The sequence below is a fragment of the Notolepis coatsorum genome (genome assembly GCF_963971535.1).
Source record: "Notolepis coatsorum genome assembly, chromosome: 3".
Taxonomy (NCBI): domain Eukaryota; kingdom Metazoa; phylum Chordata; class Actinopteri; order Aulopiformes; family Paralepididae; genus Notolepis; species Notolepis coatsorum.
The window spans coordinates 86,823,007-86,850,250 of record NC_140167.1 but is presented as its reverse complement, the minus strand read 5'-3'; the positions used below and the strand labels follow the sequence as shown (position 1 = coordinate 86,850,250).

General features: G+C 43.3%; 1 protein-coding gene across 1 annotated transcript in view; it reads left to right on the top strand.

Moving 5' to 3' along the window:
• The window catches only part of lepr (leptin receptor), a gene marked incomplete at both ends in the record, with an annotated part of 90,127 nt that overhangs the window by 32,389 nt on the left and 30,494 nt on the right, over positions 1–27,244 (top strand). Inside the window, 3 exons of the mRNA XM_084311285.1 lie at positions 17,985–18,145; positions 19,795–19,888; positions 22,749–22,848. Coding sequence (XP_084167411.1) covers positions 17,985–18,145; positions 19,795–19,888; positions 22,749–22,848 — 355 coding nt within the window. The remainder of the gene's footprint in view (positions 1–17,984; positions 18,146–19,794; positions 19,889–22,748; positions 22,849–27,244) is intronic.

The following is a 27,244-nucleotide window of genomic DNA, read 5'->3' as shown; positions in this document are numbered from 1 at the left end:
CAGTAGGGGGGGGGGTTAGGAGAGCCGCTGGCGATATCCCATCTGGCCAACGATTTCTTGGGAGAATTCAGAGTGCTGAACACGGTGCCCACAGAACCTCGGTCCACAGATGAATACAGCTGGGCCCTCTTGTAGACGGTAGCTGCCGGTCCACAACGAAGAGACGTGAGGCGACCTCACTCGGGGTAGAGCGCCGTCTCACCTGGACTCCTCTCGGGGGGTAGTTCCAACACTCAGCAGTGTTGGCTGTTATCCATGGCATAATCAAAGCACCCAAAGCAAGTAGATAATCCAAGCCGTGTAGGGCTCGCCGTCGTCCGGGTAAAGTAATCCAATGTACAGGTCCACTCGTCCTGGCCCAGAACTCCTCGGATGAAAGCACCACACGTGGTCTGCCCAGCCTGGTTAAGACTCTAGATAACGCCAGGAACGATGGGGGTACTGCTCACTTTATAACTCTAACCGAACGATGCACCATACATAATAGACTATTATTAACTTAATAGAAATACGTCCCACTCGACGGTATAGTGCCAAACTATGACAATTCAACTATTAATCCACACGATGTCTCAATGCCTATTCTGAGGCCAAGTAGGCCATACTGCACCACACGTGGGTCGTGGGTGAGGCTTCACGTCTGTTACTAGGTTGGAGGGTAAAGGACTAATGGACTAAAAGAAAGTTCTACTTTACTTGCGCCATATATATATGCGCTGTGAACAAATAGTACCATTCGTATTTCGCCAGACGTATTCCTACGCGGAACCGGGCTTGTAACGACATGTTCGTCGGCACGATTGAACTTGAACCAAGGGGCTTGGCTGCTGGCGCCAGGTTCTTGTCCAATGAGAGAATGAAACTATTATGGGCTGTTAGTAGACTAAAGGGATATTCAGTGTATATGTACAAGGAATATACAAGGGATATCAAACGATATACAAATACTATTAAATATATATCCATAAATAAATATATATATTTGGTTTAATCTGATCCTTCACAACAATGGTGATTACCTCACGTTGTGTCTATTCTACTAGCATTAACGTTACTAGTACAAACAATCAATAGCGAGTTATATTGATCACGCTATGTTTGCTAGCCATGCTAAAACGCAAGCACATTAGCACCTTAAGCTAACAACAAGCTTAACAAATCAGCGATCTTTTTGTGAGAGTGGTAAATTGTGTTGATGTCGGTTTTGTTTCATCAATAAATGAGGCAGAATACACAGTGAATCTATCCTTTTTTGTTTATTGCACTTGTTCCTGCTGCAAACAAATAATGAATCCTAAGCGAGGCATTAAAGATGGCGGCTTTCTGTTTTTGTGCAGACGCTCCAACGTGTGACGCATCTCTCTTCTGACCAATCAATGGTCTGCAGTGTTTCACGTCACTTTTCTGGTACCACTTCTACCCGCTTGGAACCTCGACAGAGCAGGGACTAAAAAAGTACCCAAAACGTACCCAAAAAGTACCTGGTACCTGGTACTTTGAAAATGCAGAGTAGAGTAGAGTAGAGTCGAGTAGGTACCATGCAGTGGAAAAGGGGCATTAGACCGAGGTTGGCTGCTACACATGGCTCTACATTGCAGAGGGCTTTGACTATCTAGAAAGGCGCTATAGAAAATGCAATGATTCATTCATGCCTTCATTCCTTCATCATTATCTGAGCAGTGACATTCGAATATGGCAGCAACTGCATCTGTGGACGAGTGTTTCAGTATTTTCTTTGACCAGTGCGGGGGATTCAAACGCTGACCTCTATTATCAAATGTAACGAGGTGTCAGCGCTAACCTATACAATCTGTGAGCTGCCGGGGCTCATTAGCCATTAGCCCTTCACAGACCCAGCGTGTGGCCCGACGGCGCGTCGCCCAGCCAGACCGTCTGAATCAGAGCTCAGACAGAGGTTAGGGGGCGCCCCACACAGTGTGGTCTCAAGACTGCTTAACGATGCTGTGAGTGGAATAGCACTAAATTTCTACAGTATTTGGACAGTAACACCGATCTCCCAGTCCCTCCGCTCTGCAGTAAATGGAACATAAATATCCTGTTCCAGAGTCGGCGCCAGAACCCATTTAACGTAGGGGCATATGGTAATTTCGGGGGGGCATACATTCCCTAAATAAAATATAGGCTTCACGAATTTCCCGCAAACCAACACACATTTCAAAACATGAGTGCGCACACCCCTTCCTGACATAGAGCGACACGAGCGAGCGAGCGAGAAAAAGTTATTAAAATGTATTTGTTTCAACTTTCAATCCTGACCTGCCGCCAGCGACAGTGAACTGAGCACGCAGCGATGTCTTTCACCCCTCAAATATTCGCTCACTGTGTCTCTAGTTGAGCGATTACGCGGCCGAGTCCCGCCCCTAAACACTTTTTATTGGTTGAGAATCGCAGGCTGCTTTGCCCCCGTGTGCTTCCAACCCAGGTAACACACACACACAGACACACTCGGACAGGCGCTGCGTCATATCAGGACAGTGTCGTGTGCGATTTCGTCTCCAATTCGCTCGCTCTTTCTTTCTCACGTCACAAACACACTCGCGTCTCGCGCACACACACACACACAAATTAAACAGTATGAAATATAATAATTGCCCATGACGTTTGGAGGGGCACAGTGCGCCATCTGGGGGGGCATGGCCCGCGAATGCCCCCCCATGGCGCCGACACTGTCCTGTTCCCACTTTATCCAATCAGGAGAGAGAACCCTAGATATATATATATATATATATATTTTTTTTTTATAACTTATTTCAAGAAATGTTGCCAAGCCAAATTAGCTTACTGCACTTATTGCACTTGATTATTGTACTTGTTTTAATCACATTATTTGCTTATAACTAGGTTTTATTTCTTATTTTTGTCAGACCATCTTTGATAGTTCCCTCTCCTGATTGGATGAATTTGGATCGGGCGGGATACAACTACATGCATCTTGTGTTTCCTGCAGAGCGGGGTGACTGGGAGACCGGTGTTACTGTCCAAACACACAGAGCAGGGTGACTGGGAGACCGGTGTTACTGTCCAAACACTGTCCAAACACACAGAGCGGGGGGACTAGGGGACCGGTGTTACTGTCCAAACACTGTCCAAACACACAGACTTGTTCGATAACTAATTGCTGTGACTGGAGGTCGGCTCTTGTCATAATAGCATCAAGTCCCTTTGAAAGTTCTGGCAGAAAACGTATATTTAGTAAAATATCTCCACTTTTCCCACAAGATTCACACAGACCTTGTTCTGTGAACACGGTGGGAACACAGCTGCACCAATCACATGAAGACCTGTTGATGAGACAGGTGTGTTTATAATAAGCCCCTCACTGTGTTAATGAACCAGGTGTGTTTATAATAAGCCCCTCACTATGTAATGAACCAGGTGTTTATAATAAGCCCCTCACTGTGTTAATGAACCAGGTGTGTTTATAATAAGCCCCTCACTATGTAATGAACCAGGTGTTTATAATAAGCCCCTCACTATGTAATGAACCAGGTGTGTTTATAATAAGCCCCTCACTGTGTTAATGAACCATGTGTGTTTATAATAAGCCCCTCACTATGTAATGAACCAGGTGTTTATAATAAGCCCCTCACTGTGTTAATGAACCAGGTGTGTTTACAAAAAGCCCCTCACTATGTAATGAACCAGGTGTGTTTACAATAAGCCCCTCACTGTGTTAATGAACCAGGTGTGTTTATAATAAGCCCCTCACTATGTAATGAACCAGGTGTTTATAATAAGCCCCTCAGTGTGTTGATGAACCAGGTGTTTATAATAAGCCCCTCACTGTGTTAATGAACCAGGTGTGTTTACAATAAGCCCCTCACTGTGTTAATGAACCAGGTGTGTTTATAATAAGCCCCTCACTATGTAATGAACCAGGTGTTTATAATAAGCCCCTCAGTGTGTTGATGAACCAGGTGTGTTTACAATAAGCCCCTCACTGTGTTAATGAGACAGGTGTGTTTATAATAAGCCCCTCACTGTGTTGATGAGACAGGTGTGTTTATAATAAGTCCCTCACTGTGTTAATGAGACAGGTGTGTTTATAATAAGCCCCTCACTATGTAATGAACCAGGTGTTTATAATAAGCCCCTCACTGTGTTAATGAGACAGGTGTGTTTATAATAAGCCCTTCACTGTGTAATGAACCAGGTGTTTATAATAAGCCCCTCACTATGTAATGAACCAGGTGTTTATAATAAGCCCCTCACTGTGTTAATGAACCAGGTGTGTTTATAATAAGCCCTTCAGCCCCTCAGCGTGTTAATGAACCAGGTGTTTATAATAAGCCCTTCACTGTGTAATGAACAAGGTGTGTTTATAATAAGCCCCTCAGTATGTAATGAACCAGGTGTGTTTATAATAAGCCCCTCACTGTGTTTCTGATGGAGGGACGTAGTCATGTGACAATGGTGCTGCTGTTATCTATCTAATCCATTTCATATGTGTTATATGTTATCTATCTAATATCTGTTATCTATTTAATATATATTATCTATCTAATATCTATTATATATTTCATATCTATTATCTATCTAATATATATTATCTATCTAATATCTATTATATATTTAATATCTATTATCTATCTATTATCTATCTAATAATGAACCAGGTGTTTATAATAAGCCCCTCACTGTGTTAATGAACCAGGTGTGTTTACAAAAAGCCCCTCACTATGTAATGAACAAGGTGTTTATAATAAGCCCCTCACTATGTAATGAACAAGGTGTGTTTATAATAAGCCCCTCAGTGTGTTAATGAACCAGGTGTTTATAATAAGCCCCTCAGCGTGTTAATGAACCAGGTGTTTATAATAAGCCCTTCACTGTGTAATGAACAAGGTGTGTTTATAATAAGCCCCTCACTGTGTTAATGAACCAGGTGTGTTTATAATAAGCCCCTCACTATGTAATGAACCAGGTGTTTATAATAAGCCCCTCAGTGTGTTGATGAACCAGGTGTGTTTACAATAAGCCCCTCACTGTGTTAATGAGACAGGTGTGTTTATAATAAGCCCCTCACTGTGTTGATGAGACAGGTGTGTTTATAATAAGTCCCTCACTGTGTTAATGAGACAGGTGTGTTTATAATAAGCCCCTCACTATGTAATGAACCAGGTGTTTATAATAAGCCCCTCACTGTGTTAATGAGACAGGTGTGTTTATAATAAGCCCTTCACTGTGTAATGAACCAGGTGTTTATAATAAGCCCCTCACTATGTAATGAACCAGGTGTTTATAATAAGCCCCTCAGTGTGTTAATGAACCAGGTGTTTATAATAAGCCCTTCACTGTGTAATGAACAAGGTGTTTATAATAAGCCCCTCACTATGTAATGAACAAGGTGTGTTTATAATAAGCCCCTCAGTGTGTTAATGAACCAGGTGTTTATAATAAGCCCCTCAGCGTGTTAATGAACCAGGTGTTTATAATAAGCCCTTCACTGTGTAATGAACAAGGTGTGTTTATAATAAGCCCCTCAGTATGTAATGAACCAGGTGTGTTTATAATAAGCCCCTCACTGTGTTTCTGATGGAGGGACGTAGTCATGTGACAATGGTGCTGCTGTTATCTATCTAATCCATTTCATATGTGTTATATGTTATCTATCTAATATCTGTTATCTATTTAATATATATTATCTATCTAATATCTATTATATATTTCATATCTATTATCTATCTAATATATATTATCTATCTAATATCTATTATATATTTAATATCTATTATCTATCTAATATGGAACGAGGAAAAGGGAATGGATTTTGAAATGGTCGGATATGAACTCAACTATATGAACAGAAAAAATAAGAGTGGAGGAGGAGTGGCTGTGTATGTGGATAATAACTTGAATTATAAGATTGTAGAAAAAATGACAAATGTGATTGATAATTTATTAGAATGTATAACAATAGAAATATGTGTAGAAAAAAAGAAAAATATAATTGTGAGCTGTATATATAGAGCACCAGGTTCGAATATTGAAGTTTTCAAGGACTGGATGGAAGAAATGTATATAAACAATAATCAAAAGGCTATTTTCATCTGTGGGGATTTTAACATTGATCTTTTAAATCCAAACAAACATAAAATGACTGAGGAATTCATCAACACATTGTATAGTTTGAGCCTTTATCCAAAAATCACAAGACCCAGCCGAATCACATCCCATTGTGCCACTCTGATAGACAATATATTTACGAACATTATAGAAAACAATACAGTGAGTGGATTACTAATAAATGACATCAGCGACCATTTACCAGTTTTTACAGTTTATGACAACAACTACACAGAAAACAAGCAGGACAATAAACTACAATTTAAACGAGTAAGGACTGAAGAATCAATGAACGCTTTCAAAAATGATTTGCTACTACAAAATTGGGAGATAGTATATAAAGAGGATGACACTGATAAAGCATATGAAACATTCTTATCTATATTTAACTTACTATATCACAAACATTGTCCAATAAAAGAATATAGCAGTAAACATAAACACTCAGACAGCCCATGGATCACAAGGGGATTACAGAATGCATGTAAAAAGAAAAATACACTATATAGAGAATTTATAAAACATAGAACTAAAGAGGCAGAAAATAAATATAAGAAATATAAAAACAAGTTGACTAATATTATGAGAAGATGTAAGAAGGATCATTATAGTAGAATATTAGATAACAACAAATATAATATTAAAGGTGTTTGGAAGATATTAAATGGTATTATCAGGAATGGATCAAGACAAATAAACTATCCTCAGTATTTTATGGAAAAGGATCAAACTATTAGCAATATGGATGATGTGGTTAACAACTTTAATAAAATTTTTGTAAATATTGGACCAGAATTAGCGGGAAAAATCCCAGATCCAGTGACTCCTGAAGACATAAAAGACAATTACATTGAAAGAAATCCTAGTTCAATGTTTCTGGAAGCGGTAGATGAAAATGAAATTATAGAAACTACTAATAAATGTAAAAACAAGACATCTACAGACAGTAATGAAATAGATATGAAAATAGTAAAAAATGTCATTATTGGGATTTCAAAACCACTCACGCACATCTGCAATTTATCATTCAAAACTGGTCGATTTCCGAATAAAATGAAAATAGCAAAAGTCATACCTCTGTTCAAGACTGGAGATAAACACCACTTAACAAATTATAGGCCTGTTTCTCTACTTCCTCAGTTTTCAAAAATATTAGAAAAACTCTTCAACAACAGATTAGATAAATTCATTGATAAACATAATTTACTCACCGATAGCCAGTATGGATTCAGAACACACCGGTCAACATCACTAGCGTTAATAGAACTCATTGAAAAAATCACAAATTCCATAGATCAAAAAAAACATGTAGCTGGAGTATTCATTGACCTAAAAAAAGCATTTGATACTATTAATCATGATATATTAATCAGGAAATTGGAGAGATATGGGATCAGGGGGGTAGTATTGGACTGGGTAAGAAGCTATCTAAATAAAAGACAACAATTTGTGACAATGAGAGATTATAAATCTGAATGTTTGGACATTGCTTGTGGTGTCCCCCAGGGGTCAGTGTTGGGTCCAAAACTGTTCATCTTGTACATTAACGAGATATGTAAAGTATCCAATATATTTAAATGTATTTTATTTGCGGATGACACTAATCTTTTTTTTTCTGGTGAGAATGTCCAGCAGCTTTTAGAGGTCATCACATCTGAAATGAAGAAATTGAAGGAATGGTTTGATAGAAACAAATTATCATTGAACTTGAGCAAAACTAAAATTATGTTGTTTGGAAACTGTAGATTGGATACTCAGGTACAAGTTAAAATAAATGATGTGATTATTGAAAGAGTTTATGAAAATAAATTCCTAGGTGTAATAATAGACCATAAAATCTGTTGGAAACCTCACATAAAACATGTCCAATCTAAACTCTCACGAAGCATTTCAGTCATGAGTAAAGTAAAGCACATCCTGGATAGAAAATCACTCTACATTCTCTACTGTTCACTAGTTTTACCATATTTAAATTACTGTGCTGAAGTCTGGGGAAACAATTATAAGTCTACACTACAACCACTTTTTATACTCCAAAAAAGGGCCATAAGGATAGTTCACATTGCAGGTTATCGTGATCACACTAACATATTGTTTCTGGAGTCAAAGACATTGAAGTTAAATGATCTTGTGGAATTTAAAACGGCACAATTAATGTATAAAGCAAAAAGTCATGCACTTCCAAGAAACATTCAAGAATTGTTCTTTGATAGGGAGGGGGGTTATAATCTGAGGGGTGAACACAATTTAAAGGTGCTAAACGTACGCACTACCATGAGAAAACACTGCATCTCAATATGTGGAGTGAAACTGTGGAACAGTCTAAATGTGGTGCTAAAGCAATGTCCAAACATGAGACAATTCAAACTGATGTATAAGGAAATTATGTTCACAAGGTACAGGGATGAAGAAGGGACTTGATATTCACGGGTGTTTACATTTTAATTTTGTTTTCTATTTTATTTTATTTTATACATATATCGTTTTTGTTTTTTGTTTTGCATATATATATATATATTTTTTTTTTCTTTTCTTTTCTTTTCTTTTTTATGTTTAAAATAGTACACTCATTTGAGTAGTGGAAAAGGGGTAGGATTAAATAAGTGTATACTTCTTCCTACTCCTTTTCGAACATGCAGATTGAGTTGTTTTTCTTTTTTGTTATTGTTTGTTGTATTCATTGCATGTTCGAAATAAAGACTTCAAATCAAATCAAAAAAATCAAAAATCAATATGTTATCTATCTAATATCTGTTATCTATTTAATATATATGATCTATCTAATATCTATTATCTATTATATATTGCATATCTATTATCTATCTAATATATATTATCTATCTAATATCTATTATATATTTAATATCTATTATCTATCTAATATGTTATCTATCTAATATCTGTTATCTATTTAATATATATTATCTATCTAATATCTATTATATATTTCATATCCATTATCTATCTAATATCTGTAATCCATCTAATATCTGTTATCTATCTAATATCTATGATCTATTTAATATATTATCTATCTAACATCTATTAACTACCTAATATCTTATCTATCTAATATATGTTATCTATCTAATATCTGTTATCTATCTAATATATGTTATCTATCTAATATCTGTTATCTATCTAATATCTGTTATCTATCTAGTATCTATTATCTATCTAATCCATCTAATATCTATATCTAATCCATCTAATATACATGTATATGATCTATCAAATATAAATTATCTGTCTAATATATATTATCTATCGAATCCATCTAATATCTATTTATCTAATATCTATTTTTTATTTAATATCTAGTATCTATCTAATATCTATTATCTATTATCTGTCTAATCTATCTCATATCTATTAACTATCTAATATATATTATCTAATCTCTTATCTATGAGTCTGAGTCAATATTAATGTAACATTGTAGCCATAAGGACGAATCTTTTTTGTTACTTTTCAGTCACAGTTCTTTCCATAGACTCGCAATCTTCCTGCAATAAAACACAGAGAACGCTGCAAATTCACAATCACAATTTTAGAGAAAAACCACAAAAAAAAATGTATCTCGACGGGGTTGTTTACTGTAGAAGCCGATTTAAACAATAAAACTGACCAATCAGCACTCTCTGCCTGAGTCATTATGCGTGAGCCTCAAAGACCAGAGCAAGGTTAATGTCCACCACACGACAGCATGTCATAAAGCCCTGTACAAACACATGATGGTCCAATATTTGTCTCTGGTCATAAACTCTTAAATAAGTTATTATTAGCAGCACATTGACAGAATGTCAAAGATGATGGAGAGCTGGCACACACACACACACACACATGCACGCGCACACGCACACGCACACACACACACACACACACACACGTGGGGTTGATGTGTGCCAGTCGGAGCCAGGGTTGGGGTTGATAGAGTACCAACCTGAAGCAGAGACTTAAGGATACTTGGCTGTGCGTGCGTGCATGCGTGTGTGTGTGTGTGTGTGTGTGCGTGTGCGTGTGTGTGTGTGTGACTAGTAGCAGTGTACTATTCCTCTCCTGTTGAGTGATTATATCTGTCATAACAGTAATCCCTGCTGTCTCTAAAGAGAGTGTTCATGACATGAGTCAGAATGAGAGTGAGAGAGACAGAGAGAGATCAAAAGATAGAGATAGAGAGAAGTGTGTTACCAATTGCACTTTTGTCAATGATGAATTGAAAATGGGGGACCCTGATGTAAACAAGACGAAAGTCTTTCTCTGGTCTGCATCCCCTTAACAATTGTATGTATTGAGCTGTACTGTACTGTACCCATTCTGCAATCTGTTAATAAACTTTTCAATCAATCAATCAATCAAAGTCAAGTCAAGAGTTTTATTTGTCACGGCATACAAGTATACAATGAAATGCGGGGGGTCTTGTGCATAATACAATAATAATATATAATAAGAATCCAATAGAACGACATTGTGCAATAATACAAGTAATCAAAGTAGGGCATATCGGTATATGTACATGAGTTATTTACAGAGCATGGTAGGACATGCTAGGTCCTGTGGTAGTGCAATACACTGTTAGCTACGGATGAGGCACTGGGTCTTTATGTACACTGCTATACAATGCTATATTATACAATCTCAAGTTATACTATACTATTCTTAAAGTGACCCTGACATGGTCAACACACATAGACACAGTCGTAAAAAAGGCGAAGCAGCGCCTCTACCACCTGAGACAGTTAAGGAAGTTCAGAGTATCTGGGAAGATACTCCAGTCCTTCTACTCCGGAGCTGTAGAGACCATCTTGACTGGAAACATCACTGCCTGGTATGGAAACAGCACGGCACAGGACAAGAAGGCCCTACAGAGAGTGGTGCGCTCAGCCGAGCGTGCACTACCTCCCCTGCAGGTTCTATACAACAAGAGGTGCAAATCCAGAGCCTGCAGAATAATGAAAGACCCTCACCACCCCAACAACAGCCTGTTCCAGCTGCTGAGGTCAGGCAGACGCCTGCGAACCCCAGCTACTAGGACAGAGAGGCTTCGGCTCAGCTTCTTCCCCCAGGCCATCAGAGCCTTGAACACTGAACACTGAGTGCCACAGAACACTGAACTCTCCACACACAAGCACACATGAGCACACACACGACACGCAGGCTGTACACGCTCGCACACTAGCAGCCACTTTAACATGAGCAAGCACACACTGATGCTGCACACGCCCACACTTATGGCCACAAAGGAAAGGTCACTTTAAAAATAGTATAGCAACAGTAACAGTGTATTGCACTACCAAAGGACCTAGCATGTCCTCCATGCTCTGTAAATAACTTATGTACAAATACCGAGATGCCCCACTATGTTACCTGTTTATTGCACAATGTTGTTTTATTGGATTCTATTATATGTTGTACTACTGTATTGCACATCGTTGCGGGCAAGACCACCCGCATTTCATTGTATACTTGTATGCCGTGACAAATAAAACTCTTGACTTGACTTGACTTTCCTTTGGTAAAACCAAGGAGCTGATCGTGGATTTTAGGAGGAGACAGCAGGAGACACACACACCACTGAGGATAAACGGGGCTACCGTGGACAGGGTGAGCAGCTTCAAGTACCACATCTCAGAGGACCTGACATGGACAACACACATAGACTCAGTCGGAAAAAAGGCGAAGCAGCGCCTCTACCACCTGAGACAGTTAAGGAAGTTCAGAGTATCTTGGAAGATACTCCAGTCCTTCTACTCCGGAGCTGTAGAGAGCATCTTGACTGGAAACATCACTGCCTGGTATGGCAACAGCACGGCACAGGACAAGAAGGCCCTACAGAGAGTGGTGCGCTCAGCCGAGCGTACCACGGGTATTGCACTACCAACCCTGCAGGTCCTATACAACAAGAGGTGCAAATCCAGAGCCTGCAGGATAATGAAAGACCCTAACCACCCCAACAACAGCCTGTTCATGCTGCTGCGGTCAGGCAAACGCCTGTGAGCACCAGTAACGAGGACAGAGAGACTTAGGCTCAGCTTCTTCCCCCAGGCCATCAGAGCCTTGAACACTGAACTCTCCACGCACAAGCACACATGAGCACACACACAACACACACACTGTACACGCTCACACACTAGCAGCCACTTTAACATGAGCACACACACACTCATGCTGCACACGCTCACACTTATGGTCACTTATGGTCCCCTTTCCCCTAGGGGGCTTTTTACCCCCAAATAGGCCGTTATTGAAAATAAGAACTTGTTCTTAATTAACCTGCCTATTCAAATAAAGGTTTGATGATGATGATGATGATAGGTATATAGTGTGCTGTGTGATGACAATACATTTGAATCTAATCTAATTTTGATCCGTCGCAAAGCGCTTCCGCTACCTGTTGACTACGGGGCAATTCCGAACCTCTATTTCCACACGGCTCTGGCATTATAATGAGCTGGACAGGCGTGTCTGTATGCAAATTAAGTAAACGGGGAACGCGCATTCAAGTTTGTCAATGCGTATCTCAGCTGTGATCATTTTGGCGAGTTAAGACAGCCTCTCCATGTGTTGGTGAATCCAGGTGTAATTGTCATCGACTTTCTCTTATGACCTAAATCAAATCAAATCAAATTTATTTATAAGGCCCGACAACACACGTTAATGTCCCCATGGGCCGTACATGTCTTCTTTAAACAAGTCAAGAAGAAAACATAACAATAAGTCAAGAACAGAACAAGAACACCATAAGGTCCAACAAATTTAAAATAAATGCAAATAAATGAAAGAATTTCATTTCCAAGGTGTTCCAAGAATTTCATTTCTTCATTTCCAAGACCTTCCAAGGTGGTTGTCGTGAGAGAAATCTTATGACAATGTTGGTGAATGAGACCCATTGTCTGCAAAGAAAATGCCCCAACAATTGGATTAATAGAATCCCTTGTGACATCGAGCATCTCTCCAGTTCACGGGAACGTTAGTCATATTCCATTTCAAAAGAGAAGCTAGCAAAGAAAAGACGGTATGTCTCCTTGCCGGCGTTTCCATGGTTACTAATTGACCAAGCGACCGCTTGTTCCCTGGAGAAGTGGAGAAGCTGACCAAACACCACCCCCTCGCTCTCAAAGCATTTGAGAAGTCGATGGCTTTCAGAACTACAAACAATTATTAACAAAAGCAAATCCGAGGGCTTAGACATTAGTCAGTCCGGCAGTGTGGCTACATGAGTAGAGCGCCGGACTTATGATCGGAAGATCACTGGTTCGAGCCCCGGTCAAGGCTGTTGTCGGAAAGTGGTGTTGTTGTCCAGCATGGAGACACTCTGTCCTCTGCACCTGGTGGTGTTGTTGTCCAGCAGGGAGCACTCTGTCCTCTGGACCTGGTGGTGTTGTTGTCCAGCAGGGAGCGCTCTGTCCTCTGGACCTGGTGGTGTTGTTGTCCAGCAGGGAGCGCTCTGTCCTCTGGACCTGGTGGTGTTGTTGTCCAGCAGGTAGCACTCTGAGAATGTAAATATAATGGGATTGATTGTTGATTGATTGATTGAAGTGTTGCTTCTTTTATGCATAGGACACATAAGTAAAGGTGCTGTAAGTGGTATTTTCCTTTTGTTAAAATAAGTTCAAGTTTGTTTATTATTTGTCATAATAAAATACAGAATACTTTATGATGAAATGCTTGTTTCTGTATGAGTCCCTGAGAGTGTGCTACATACAGTAAAAAAAGTAAAAAAATCAAATAAAAAAAGAAGTAAATAAAAAGTAAGTAAAGGAATGTTCAGTCAATATACATATATACAATACAGAGTAAAATGAGTAACAGTGAGGTACAATGCAGAAATTAGATGAGGTACGAAACTTAGGGTAGGGTGCAAATGAGGTATGAATGTAGTGCAAATCTCTTTAATAATAGATAAATATAAAGTGTCTAAAGTGAGTAAATTGAGTGAGTGTGTACATGTGGATGTGTGTGCAGTGTGTGTAGATGATGGGTTGTTACATAGTGTCATTGTCATTGAGCATCCTGATGGCTTGGGGATAGAAGCTCCTTCTGAGTCTCTGTACTGGCCATGAGACTCCGGTAGGGCTTGCCTGACCGCAGCAGTTCAAAGAGGAAGTTGTTTGGGTGACTAGAGTATTTGATTATTCTCTTAGCCTTGGCCCTGCAACACTTGTTATAAATGTCCTGGAGAGTGGGAAGCCCACCTCCAATTGTGCGTTCGGCTGAACGGGTCACTCTCTGTAGTCTGTTGTGGTCGTGTACGGTGCTATTCCCAAACCAGGAGGTGATGTTACCAGTCAGGATGCTCTCTATTGTGCACAAGTAGAAGTTCTTAAGGATCTTCTGACTCACTTTGAACTTCCTTAGGCGCCTAAGGAAGTAAATGCGTTGCCGTGCCTTCTTCACTACACTGTCAATGTGTGTGGTCCATGTCAAGTCCTCGGATATGTGGACTCCGAGGTACTTAAAACTGTTCACTCTCTCAACCGGTGCCCCGTCTATGCTGAGGGGGCTGTAGTCCCTGGCCCCCGACCTCCTAAAGTCCACAATCATCTCTTTTGTTTTGCTGACGTTCAGGGAGAGGCTGTTCTCCTGACACCACCGTGCTAGGTCCTCTACCTCTTCCAGGTAGGCCCTCTCGTCGTTTGCAGAGATCAGGCCCACCACGACTGTCATCAGCAAACTTGATAATTGTGTTGTTGTTCCGCTGTGCCACACAGTCATGCGTGTACAGCGAGTAGAGGAGGGGGCTCAGAACACAGCCCTGGGGGGCCCCTGTGTTGAGAGTGATGAGGAGGTGCAGTTGCCTGCTATCACCACCTGGGGTCTATTGTTCTACATGTTAAAATAATAGCTCTACATTCCGACAACCATCACTGATATAGTGTTTGATCAGTAACATGGGTCTCCCAGTCCCTCCAGTCTGCAGTAAACATAAAATACATTTTCTGGTTTCCATTCCTACTTTATCCAACCAGGAGAGAGAACTCCACACTGCAAAAACATTCGGACATAAATAAGGAATGAAAACGAGTTTTGGGCAAATATGTGCTTGGTAAGATTTCTTGAAATGAGTAAAAATATCTAGGGTTGAATGAATGAATGAATGAATGAATGAAAACTTTATTTAACAGATTGCAGAATGGGTACAATACAGTACGGCTCAATACATACAATTGTTAAGGGGATGCAGACCTGAGAAAGACGTTTGTCTTGTTTCCATCAGGGTCCCCCATTTTCAATTCATATAGACATTTATGACATACACAACATACATGACATTTATGGCATAGGGACATATAGGTATTTGGTACTGATACATTTGTGACATAAGCGGTATTCAAATATACAGTACTGTTACCCCTAGATCCTGACAGAGTATATACATATGATGGGGAGGGGACTGTACATTAGGAGGGGTGGGTGGGTGGTAGGGAAATATACATACGGCGGGGAGGGAATATATACATGCGGTGGGGAGGAGACTGTCTATTAGGAGGTGGTGGGGGTTTTGGGCATTTACGGTGGCCAGTTTCGAATTGCAGCCTCCCGTAGGTGCTCTTTAAGAGCGGTTTTGAATGTGGGCAGGGATTCACATTCCTTTACAGCTTTGGGTAGGGCGTTCCACATTGTTGTGGCATAATTGCGAAACGTGTTTAGTCCCTTGTTTGAGCCGAATCTGGGTTTAACATGATTTGTTGAGCTTCCTCTGGTGTAGTGGTTGTGGTATTCACTGACCTTTGGGAAGTATTTTGACATGTACATGGGCACCCCGGTCGTATAGTGTATCTTGTAGACCAGGCCCATTGCAAGTTGCTGTACTCTGTCGTCTACTCTAAGCCATCCTAGGTTGTCAAAGTGGGCAGGGGTGAGGTGGGTTCTGGGGTTCAGGTCAAGTAGTAGTCTGACCAGTTTGTTTTGTGATGTTTGTAATTTTGTTTTAAGCGCCTTTGAGGTGCTTTGGTACCATGAGGTGCACGCATAGTCATAGTACCCTTGAATGAGTGCTCCTGCCAGAGTCTTCAGGGTATTCTTGTTTACCAGAGAGGTTCTCTCTCCTGATTGGATAAAGTGGGAAGGGATACCAGACATTTTATTTTCTGTTTACTGCAGAGCGGAGGGACTGGGAGACATATGTTACTGACCAGACACACTCTACATCAGTGATGGCTGTCGGAGTGTAGAGTTATTTTACACTTATTTTAACAGCTCCTTTAATCAAATATTTAGTCATGATTAATATGTTTAAGCAAACTAACAAATTTATTTATTTTTCTTTATTATATTATTATTTATTATATACTTTTCAATCTTTATTTAATCTCGAAGGATCATTGAGCGCAAGCTCTCATTTACAATGACGTTGAGAGGTACAATACATAATACAAAAACAATCTATCAAAAAGTCAATCAATTAAACAATTTAAAATCATTTTAAACAACTGCAGACTCTGGTGAAGTGGTTTGCTATTAAAGATTTAAACTGACGAATAGATATTAATGCATTTTAAAGTGAATCAATGAGTTTTAAAGTGCATTGCAAAACGTTCCATGTTTCTGGGGCGCAGAATCTAAAAGCAGATTTTCCTCATTCAGTGCAAACTCTGGGGACCTTAACACATTGAGTGCCAACGACAAGATTAGTTGTCTTAACTCGCCATGCGTTGAGTGCCAATGACGAGTTTTCTAGTTTTTTTCTCGTTATTTCTTTTATTAGCAATATCCATACATTTTTCATCCATCCAGCCTGACGTTATCATTGGGAATGGCTCTGAGCTCCAAAATGGCAAATACCGCCGCCTATCGTCTCCCGGATGGTATTGCACATCATTGGATTGGATTGGCTGAAAAAGTGCATCGAAAAAATAACTCCGGTCCACGTTTTACTTCTGGGGCATGCATCTGGATACTATTGCATTGACTGAGGGGACTGGAAGAAGCGTTGATTATCTGTTTCGGAGTATAACATTGGATCAATAAACGCGATCAGTAATTGGAATAATCTTTTTGCAGAACATCTGATGTGAGGTAAGGACTCTATGTTACCAGTTTTGGGTTAATCAGATGTTTTTTTCACAGCAATCACAACGTGAATAAGTACACATATACTATCGATAATCTAGCGTTTATTTGAAAACGATTCATAAATCAGCCGAAAAATTACAACGTGTTTTGTGTATTCCACTAAAGGGCTATTATCGCGGAATTTCTCTGAAATTACTAGAACTCTCCGAAACTATACTCGTAGTCAAAACGGTATAAAACGGAAATGTACCAATGAAAAAACAATCCGTTTCATACATGTTGACTGCAAGCAAGTCATTGATAAGCGAGGGGTGTTTTAGACCCATAGCCATAATTTAAGATATAGTTTAAGCGTTCGCAAATATCCCCGACCTCCCATTGACTAAAGCGCTGGCACGGAAGGGGTTATCTGGGCATAGGGGCGTGGCTCTCAATGTGTTAAGCGTATAAGCCAATCACAAGATGATAGGGTCCAGAGTTCCAGTCCAGTAATGAAGTGATGTATGGTGGAAGATCATTAATAATGGCTTTATACAGAAACGGATACCAATGCAAGTCATGTCTCCCTGCCAGAGAGGCCCGCCCAACCTTATCATCTCTAGAGGCTTAAGAGTGGAAGCAGCAGCATGTCTATAAACTACGTCTCCATAATCCAAAACAGATTTATGCATACTCTCTTACTCTCTGGTTGGGGGTGCTTAACCCCTTAAGCCCGAGCGGTCCGGTACACAATTAATATCACGTCATGAACAGATGTTGTCTGGACATCTTTTTATTCAAATCTCAACCCACTGAACTCAGTTGTAATTCTATTTTGATTTGAGGTTTCCCCTACGATACATGTTACTAAGTAACGGTTTTCCTCCCTCCCTTGATTCCAGCGGTGAGCTACATCCCAGACCGGGTGGTGGCCAGGCCAGGCCAGAACGTGACGGTGTACTGCGTCTTTAACAATCGCCATGCCGACGCAAGCTCAGCCGTGTGGATCCTCAACTTCAAACACCAGCTCCCCCACAGTCTGTACAGACCTCTCAACAACAAGGTACATGTTCAGCTACACCACACAGTCTGTATAGACCTCTCAACAAAAAGGTGCATGTTCAGCTACACCACACAGTCTGTACAGACCTCTCAACAACAAGGTACATGTTCAGCTATACCACACAGTCTGTATAGACCTCTCAACAACAAGGTGCATGTTCAGCTACACCACACAGTCTGTACAGACCTCTCAACAACAAGGTGCATGTTCAGCTACACCACACAGTCTGTACAGACCTCTCAACAACAAGGTGCATGTTCAGCTACACCACACAGTCTGTACAGACCTCTCAACCACAAGGTACATGTTCAGCTACACCACACAGTCTGTACAGACCTCTCAACAACAAGGTACATGTTCAGCTACACCACACAGTCTGTACAGACCTCTCAACAACAAGGTGCATGTTCAGCTACACCACACAGTCTGTACAGACCTCTCAACAACAAGGTACATGTTCAGCTACACCACACAGTCTGTACAGACCTCTCAACAACAAGGTGCATGTTCAGCTACACCACACAGTCTGTACATATACAGTATATATATACACACTGATGATACCAGCTACCACACACAGTCTGTACATATACAGTATATACACACTGATGATACCAGCTACACCACACAGTCTGTACATATACAGTATATACACACTGATGATACCAGCTACACCACACAGTCTGTACATATACAGTATATACACACTGATGATACCAGCTACCACACACAGTCTGTATACATATTAAGGCTGTCAAAGTTACTAACGCATTAATGCACAATTCTTTTAACGCAAGATTAATTTTTTATTTTTTTTGTATCTCTCTTTCTCTGATTTTTCTCTGTTTTCTCCTCGTCCCAATTTAGTCGTTGTGCCAATTCCCCCCCCTCCCCTACCTGGTTGTTGTGCGCATGTTCTCCTACTGGTCGGTACAAGGGAACCCTGAAGTATCCGCACGCTTCCTCCGACACGTGCGGCGACAGCCAGTGGCTCTCTTCTCACCTGGCAGCGAGGGCTCTCATTGGTGAAGTGTAATGCGTGGGAGGTCACGCTGCCTTCCTCAAGTCCTGCCTCCGCTGAGCAAGCGCCCAGACCTGACCTGTAGGCGTTGCTGTCCACAACGCCAGTTTCCCACCCACGGCTTCCCTCCCCCTAACCCAGCCAAACGAGTTAGTATAGCGATCAGCCCAAGCCAAGGCAATGCTGACTCCGGGAGTCGAGACCGCAGCCTCTTGCATTGGTGACGAGCGCAATCTCCGCTACGCCACCTGACCGCCCCCAAACGCAAGATTAACGCTTAATAAAATTAGAAACAATTAAAAAGTGATACACAAAATAACTTAAAAGAAAATAATAATTTAAAACAATGAATAATGGACTTACACCCCCCGCCCCCCCCTATCTCTCTCTCTCTCACACACACACACACTCTCCCAGCTCTCTCTCTCTCTCTCTCTCTCTCTCTCTCTCTCTCTCTCTCTCTCTCTCACTCTCTCTCTCTCTCTCTCTCTCTCTCTCTCTCGTTAATAACGCGATAACTTTGACAGCCTTAATATATATATATACAGGCTGTGTGTGGTACCTGGTATCATCAGTGTATCCTCTCTGTGTGTTCTAACTGTACGGTGGTCTCCCTCCACCCGGCCAGGTGAGCCAGATCACCGTGGTGCCGTCTGGGATGTCGGACGTCCTGCGCTGCACTCAGGAGTGGCACATTCCCTACAGTCAGATCTACGTCCAAGGTGAGCCTTCATTCACTGACGCACAGCAGGCGGATTAAACACATGTGCTTCTCTTTGAGGAGCGCCCTGCTTTTAAAAGGTCCCACTGTAGTGATTTCTATTAAGCTTTATTTTTGGCGTCTCCTGTGTCACGGTGGGTACAGTATATGTTCCAGGTTGACCCAACGCTGAGCACTGGGAGATATAAAATTTTGTTATTTTTTTTTTTTTTTTTGTCTTTTTCCCCCTCCATTTTCCTCCGATTTTCTCCCATCCCAATGTTAGTCGTATGCCAATTCCCAGTCCCTTCCTGGTCGCTGCACACTTACCCCCCACAGTCAGATCATCTGGGAGAGTGGAGGCTACCACGTGCTTCCTCCGACACACGTCCAGCCAATCACCGCTTCTTTTCACCTGGCAGCGCGGATTCTCATCGAGAGGGCGTAGCGTGTGGGAGGACCACACTATCCCCCTCGAGTCCTATCCGCGCTTAGCAGGCGCCCCGACCGAACTGTAGGAGTCGCTGTTTACAACGACCCGGACCCACCCCGCCAGCTTCTCCCACCCTCTAATACAGCCAATTGTATTAGTGCAGACGGCCAGCCAAGCTGGTGACAACCCCGGAGCTGTGAGCTGGATTCGAACAGGCGAATCCAGCTCACAGCTCCGGGGCTGGTGACGAACGCAATCTCCGCTCGGCCACCTAACCGCTGGGAGATATAAACTTTTAAAATAATTCATCAGCAGGCTGTGGACAGGTATCTCTGGTCAGCAGGTCTCTCTGGTCAGCAAGTCTCTCTGGTCAGCAGGTATCTCTGGTCAGCAGGTATCTCTGGTCAGCAGGTATCTCTGGTCAGCAGGTCTCTCTGGTCAGCAGGTATCTCTGGTCAGCAGGTCTCTCTGGTCAGCAGGTATCTCTGGTCAGCAGGTCTCTCTGGTCAGCAGGTCTCTCTGGTCAGCAGGTATCTCTGGTCAGCAGGTCTCTCTGGTCAGCAGGTATCTCTGGTCAGCAGGTATCTCTGGTCAGCAGGTATCTCTGGTCAGCAGGTCTCTCTGGTCAGCAGGTATCTCTGGTCAGCAGGTATCTCTGGTCAGCAGGCTGGTCTCTCTATATGCCCACAGTTTCTCTTCCCAGTGAAAGGGCCGTGTCCCGGTGTCTCCTGCTCCTGTTGTCACAAGCTTGTCTGATCTCTCTCGTCAGTCCTCACCGCTCTATTCACAGGTGGAGGCAGCTCCATGTGGAGGCAGCTCTATGTAGACCAGGTCTATGTGGACCAGGTCTATGTCGAGGCAGCTCCATGTGGAGGCAGCTCTATGTGGAGGCAGCTCTATGTAGACCAGGTCTATGTGGAGGCAGCTCTATGTGGAGGCAGCTCTATGTAGATCAGGTCTATGTGGAGGCAGCTCTATGTGGAGGCAGCTCTATGTAGACCAGGTCTATGTGGAGGCAGCTCTATGTAGACCAGGTCTATGTGGAGGCAGCTCTATGTAGATCAGGTCTATGTGGAGGCAGCTCTATGTAGACCAGGTCTATGTGGAGGCAGCTCTATGTAGACCAGGTCTATGTGGAGGCAGCTCTATGTAGACCAGGTCTATGTGGAGGCAGCTCTATGTAGACCAGGTCTATGTGGAGGCAGCTCTATGTAGACCAGGTCTATGTGGAGGCAGCTCTATGGATATCAGGTCTATGTGGAGGCAGCTCTATGTAGACCAGGTCTATGTGGAGGCAGCTCTATGTAGACCAGGTCTATGTGGAGGCAGCTCTATGGATATCAGGTCTATGTGGAGGCAGCTCTATGTAGACCAGGTCTATGTGGAGGCAGCTCTATGTAGACCAGGTCTATGTGGAGGCAGCTCTATGTAGACCAGGTCTATGTGGAGGCAGCTCTATGTGGAGGCAGCTCTATGTATATCAGGTCTATGTGGAGGCAGCTCTATGTATATCAGGTCTATGTCAGGTCATTGGAGCTGTTTCACTCCTACACCAATGCAAATAACCGCCGGAACAGACCGCTGGCGGTTCTATGATTTAACACTTGAATCACACCTTCCTGCATGAAGGCTCCCCCTGACAGCCAACTCAGTGCGGGGGTGGAGTTGCACCGTGGCCATAGTTGCTGAGAGCTGTGCGACTTAGTCATTAGTTCCCTTGTCCAGATTTACCCTGCTCTTTCCCACCTCCTGAATGCGGTCCGAGCAATCACTGACCGCAATCACGCCTGTTAAACGTTGCATGTGGACAGGGCCTTTGAGACATTTCGGTCTCAATTGTCTAACCTTTAGGACCAAGTCTGGTGGCCCTGTGGCGTTTTCCGGGACGTTCCCCGTGCCGTTCCCCGTGCCATTCCCCTACACCAGGGGTTCAGCATATATACAAAGGTTTTTGTAATGTGTGTACCGGTGTTAATTCGGCATGATTATCCAAAATGGCCGTCCGCTGCCATTGATTCCGAGGCTCTAGTCAAAACAAAGAAATTCCACTGCTTCTTCTTTGTCTTTCTCGTTGCAATCAGCTCTCGCGTGGGACAGGGCTCCAGAATTTCATTGGCTACAAAGGTGGTCAATCACTTTCGCCATCAGAGGTGACTGGTTCGTTCAGGACCCTTCCAGACCGGACGTGGTCACTTGTCCGAATGGCTTGTCAAATGACGCTCATCGGATATTTCGTCTTGTAACTCGAGACGCGAAGCACGCAATAGGTCGAGTGGGGTGACGATTGAAAGGCGGCAAATTCAACTTTCCAACAATATATTGGTTGATCGGCAAAAACGCAGCCCGGAGTCGGCAGACGAGGGCAAATTGCCGCGGCGTGCGCGTCCGTGCGTGACGGCCTGTTTAAGCGGTTAAGAGTCACGCTGGTGGACGTCTCTCTGTGTTTCAGGCGCAGCCGTCGCCATAAGCTGCGAGACCAACGGGGACATTGATGCCATGACCTGTCGCTGGAACAGCTTACAGTGGACCACGCTCTACTTCCACTCCAGGTAACCTGTAACATCATCACCTAGCTAAACAGCTAGCGTTAGCTGCCTCTCAGCACAGTGAACTGGACTAGCATTAGCTGCCTCTGAACACAGAGAAACTGGACTAGCGTTAGCTGCCTCAGTGAAACTGGACTAGCGTTAGCTGCCTCTAAGTGAAACTGGACTAGCGTTAGCTGCCTCTCAGTGAAACTGGACTAGCGTTAGCTGCCTCTCAGTGAAACTGGACTAGCGTTAGCTGCCTCTCAGTGAAACTGGACTAGTGTTAGCTGCCTCTCAGTGAAACTGGACTAGTGTTAGCTGCCTCTCAGTGAAACTGGACTAGCGTTAGCTGCCTCTCAATGAAACTGGACTAGTGTTAGCTGCCTCTCAGTGAAACTGGACTAGCGTTAGCTGCCTCTCAATGAAACTGGACTAGTGTTAGCTGCCTCTCAGTGAAACTGGACTAGCGTTAGCTGCCTCTCAGTGAAACTGGACTAGCGTTAGCTGCCTCTCAGTGAAACTGGACTAGCGTTAGCTGCCTCTCAGTGAAACTGGACTAGCGTTAGCTGCCTCTCAGTGGAACTGGACTAGTGTTAGCTGCCTCTCAGTGAAACTGGACTAGCGTTAGCTGCCTCTAAGTGAAACTGGACTAGCGTTAGCTGCCTCTCAGTGAAACTGGACTAGCGTTAGCTGCCTCTCAGTGAAACTGGACTAGCGTTAGCTGCCTCTCAGTGAAACTGGACTAGCGTTAGCTGCCTCTCAGTGAAACTGGACTAGCGTTAGCTGCCTCTCAGTGAAACTGGACTAGTGCTGCCTCTCAGTGCAACTGGACTAGCGTTAGCTGCCTCTGAACACAGTGAAACTGGACTAGTGTTAGCTGCCTCTGAACACAGTGAAACTGGACTAGCGTTAGCTGCCTCTGAACACAGTGGAACTGGACTAGCGTTAGCTGCTTTTGAACACAGTGGAACTGGACTAGCGTTAGCTGCCTCTGAACACAGTGAAACTGGACTAGCGTTAGCTGCCTCTGAACACAGTGAAACTGGACTAGCGTTAGCTGCCTCTGAACACAGTGAAACTGGACTAGCGTTAGCTGCCTCTGAACACAGTTAAACTGGACTAGCGTTAGCTGCCTCTGAACACAGTGAAACTGGACTAGTGTTAGCTGCCTCTGAACACAGTGAAACTGGACTGGCGTTAGTTGCCTCTGAACACAGTGAAACTGGACTAGTGTTAGCTGCCTCTGAACACAGTGAAACTGGACTAGTGTTAGCTGCCTCTGAACACAGTGAAACTGGACTAGCGTTAGCTGCCTCTGAACACAGTGAAACTGGACTAGTGTTAGCTGCCTCTGAACACAGTGAAACTGGACTAGCGTTAGCTGCCTCTGAACACAGTGAAACTGGACTAGCGTTAGCTGCCTCTCAGTGAAACTGGACTAGCGTTAGCTGCCTCTCAGTGAAACTGGACTAGCGTTAGCTGCCTCTCAGTGAAACTGGACTAGCGTTAGCTGCCTCTCAGTGAAACTGGACTAGTGCTGCCTCTCAGTGAAACTGGACTAGCATTAGCTGCCTCTGAACACAGTGAAACTGGACTAGTGTTAGCTGCCTCTGAACACAGTGAAACTGGACTAGCGTTAGCTGCCTCTGAACACAGTGAAACTGGACTAGTGTTAGCTGCCTCTGAACACAGTGAAACTGGACTAGTGTTAGCTGCCTCTGAACACAGTGAAACTGGACTAGTGTTAGCTGCCTCTGAACACAGTGAAACTGGACTAGTGTTAGCTGCCTCTGAACACAGTGAAACTGGACTAGTGTTAGCTGCCTCTGAACACAGTGAAACTGGACTAGTGTTAGCTGCCTCTCAGTGAAACTGGACTAGTGTTAGCTGCCTCTCAGTGAAACTGGACTAGCGTTAGCTGCCTCTAAGTGAAACTGGACTAGCGTTAGCTGCCTCTCAGTGAAACTGGACTAGCGTTAGCTGCCTCTCAGTGAAACTGGACTAGCGTTAGCTGCCTCTCAGTGAAACTGGACTAGCGTTAGCTGCCTCTCAGTGAAACTGGACTAGCGTTAGCTGCCTCTCAGTGAAACTGGACTAGTGCTGCCTCTCAGTGAAACTGGACTAGCGTTAGCTGCCTCTGAACACAGTGAAACTGGACTAGCGTTAGCTGCCTCTGAACACAGTGAAACTGGACTAGCGTTAGCTGCCTCTGAACACAGTGGAACTGGACTAGCGTTAGCTGCTTTTGAACACAGTGGAACTGGACTAGCGTTAGCTGCCTCTGAACACAGTGAAACTGGACTAGCGTTAGCTGCCTCTGAACACAGTGAAACTGGACTAGCGTTAGCTGCCTCTGAACACAGTGAAACTGGACTAGCGTTAGCTGCCTCTGAACACAGTTAAACTGGACTAGCGTTAGCTGCCTCTGAACACAGTGAAACTGGACTAGCGTTAGCTGCCTCTGAACACAGTGAAACTGGACTAGTGTTAGCTGCCTCTGAACACAGTGAAACTGGACTAGTGTTAGCTGCCTCTGAACACAGTGAAACTGGACTAGTGTTAGCTGCCTCTGAACACAGTGAAACTAGACTAGTGTTAGCTGCCTCTGAACACAGTGAAACTGGACTAGTGTTAGCTGCCTCTGAACACAGTGAAACTGGACTAGTGTTAGCTGCCTCTGAACACAGTGAAACTGGACTAGCGTTAGCTGCCTCTGAACACAGTGAAACTGGACTAGCGTTAGCTGCCTCTCAGTGAAACTGGACTAGCGTTAGCTGCCTCTCAGTGAAACTGGACTAGCGTTAGCTGCCTCTCAGTGAAACTGGACTAGTGCTGCCTCTCAGTGAAACTGGACTAGTGTTAGCTGCCTCTGAACACAGTGAAACTGGACTAGCGTTAGCTGCCTCTGAACACAGTGAAACTGGACTAGCGTTAGCTGCCTCTCAGTGAAACTGGACTAGCGTTAGCTGCCTCTCAGTGAAACTGGACTAGCGTTAGCTGCCTCTCAGTGAAACTGGACTAGTGTTAGCTGCCTCTCAGTGAAACTGGACTAGTGCTGCCTCTCAGTGAAACTGGACTAGCGTTAGCTGCCTCTGAACACAGTGAAACTGGACTAGCGTTAGCTGCCTCTGAACACAGTGAAACTGGACTAGCGTTAGCTGCCTCTGAACACAGTGGAACTGGACTAGCGTTAGCTGCTTTTGAACACAGTGGAACTGGACTAGCGTTAGCTGCCTCTGAACTCAGTGAAACTGGACTAGTGTTAGCTGCCTCTGAACACAGTTAAACTGGACTAGCGTTAGCTGCCTCTGAACACAGTGAAACTGGACTAGTGTTAGCTGCCTCTGAACACAGTGAAACTGGACTAGCGTTAGTTGCCTCTGAACACAGTGAAACTGGACTAGTGTTAGCTGCCTCTGAACACAGTGAAACTGGACTAGTGTTAGCTGCCTCTGAACACAGTGAAACTGGACTAGTGTTAGCTGCCTCTGAACACAGTGAAACTGGACTAGCGTTAGCTGCCTCTGAACACAGTGAAACTGGACTAGTGTTAGCTGCCTCTGAACACAGTGAAACTGGACTAGCGTTAGCTGCCTCTGAACACAGTGAAACTGGACTAGCGTTAGCTGCCTCTCAATGAAACTGGACTAGCGTTAGCTGCCTCTCAGTGAAACTGGACTAGTGTTAGCTGCCTCTGAACACAGTGAAACTGGACTAGTGTTAGCTGCCTCTCAGTGAAACTGGACTAGTGTTAGCTGCCTCTGAACACAGTGAAACTGGACTAGTGTTAGCTGCCTCTGAACACAGTGGAACTGGACTAGTGTTAGCTGCCTCTCAGTGAAACTGGACTAGTGTTAGCTGCCTCTGAACACAGTGAAACTGGACTAGTGTTAGCTGCCTCTGAACACAGTGAAACTGGACTAGTGTTAGCTGCCTCTGAACACAGTGAAACTGGACTAGTGTTATCTGCCTCTGAACACAGTGAAACTGGACTATCGTTAGTTGCCCCTGAGCACAGTAATAATAATAATACATCAAATTTGTATAGCGCTTTTCCGAATGCTCAAAGACACTTTACAGAACAAAACAAACAATACAGTTTTAGTAGAGACAATTCAAAATAAAAAAAAAAGGTGAGAGAGGAACCAGTTCTAGGCTTGAAGGCAAGGGTAAAAAGGTGGGTTTTGAGGCATTTTTTAAATGATGAGAGGGTGTCTGCATGACGGATATGGTTGGACAGGGCATTCCAGAGGGTTGGGGCAGCTGCAGCGAAGGCCCTGTTGCCCCAGGTCCGGAGTTTAGTCCTGATGGGTTGGAGGAGGTTAGCCTCTGCGGACCTGAGGCAGCGGGCAGGCGTGTGGTGGAGAAGGAGGTCAGAGAGGTAGGAGGGGGCCAGGTTGTTGAGGGCTTTGAAGGT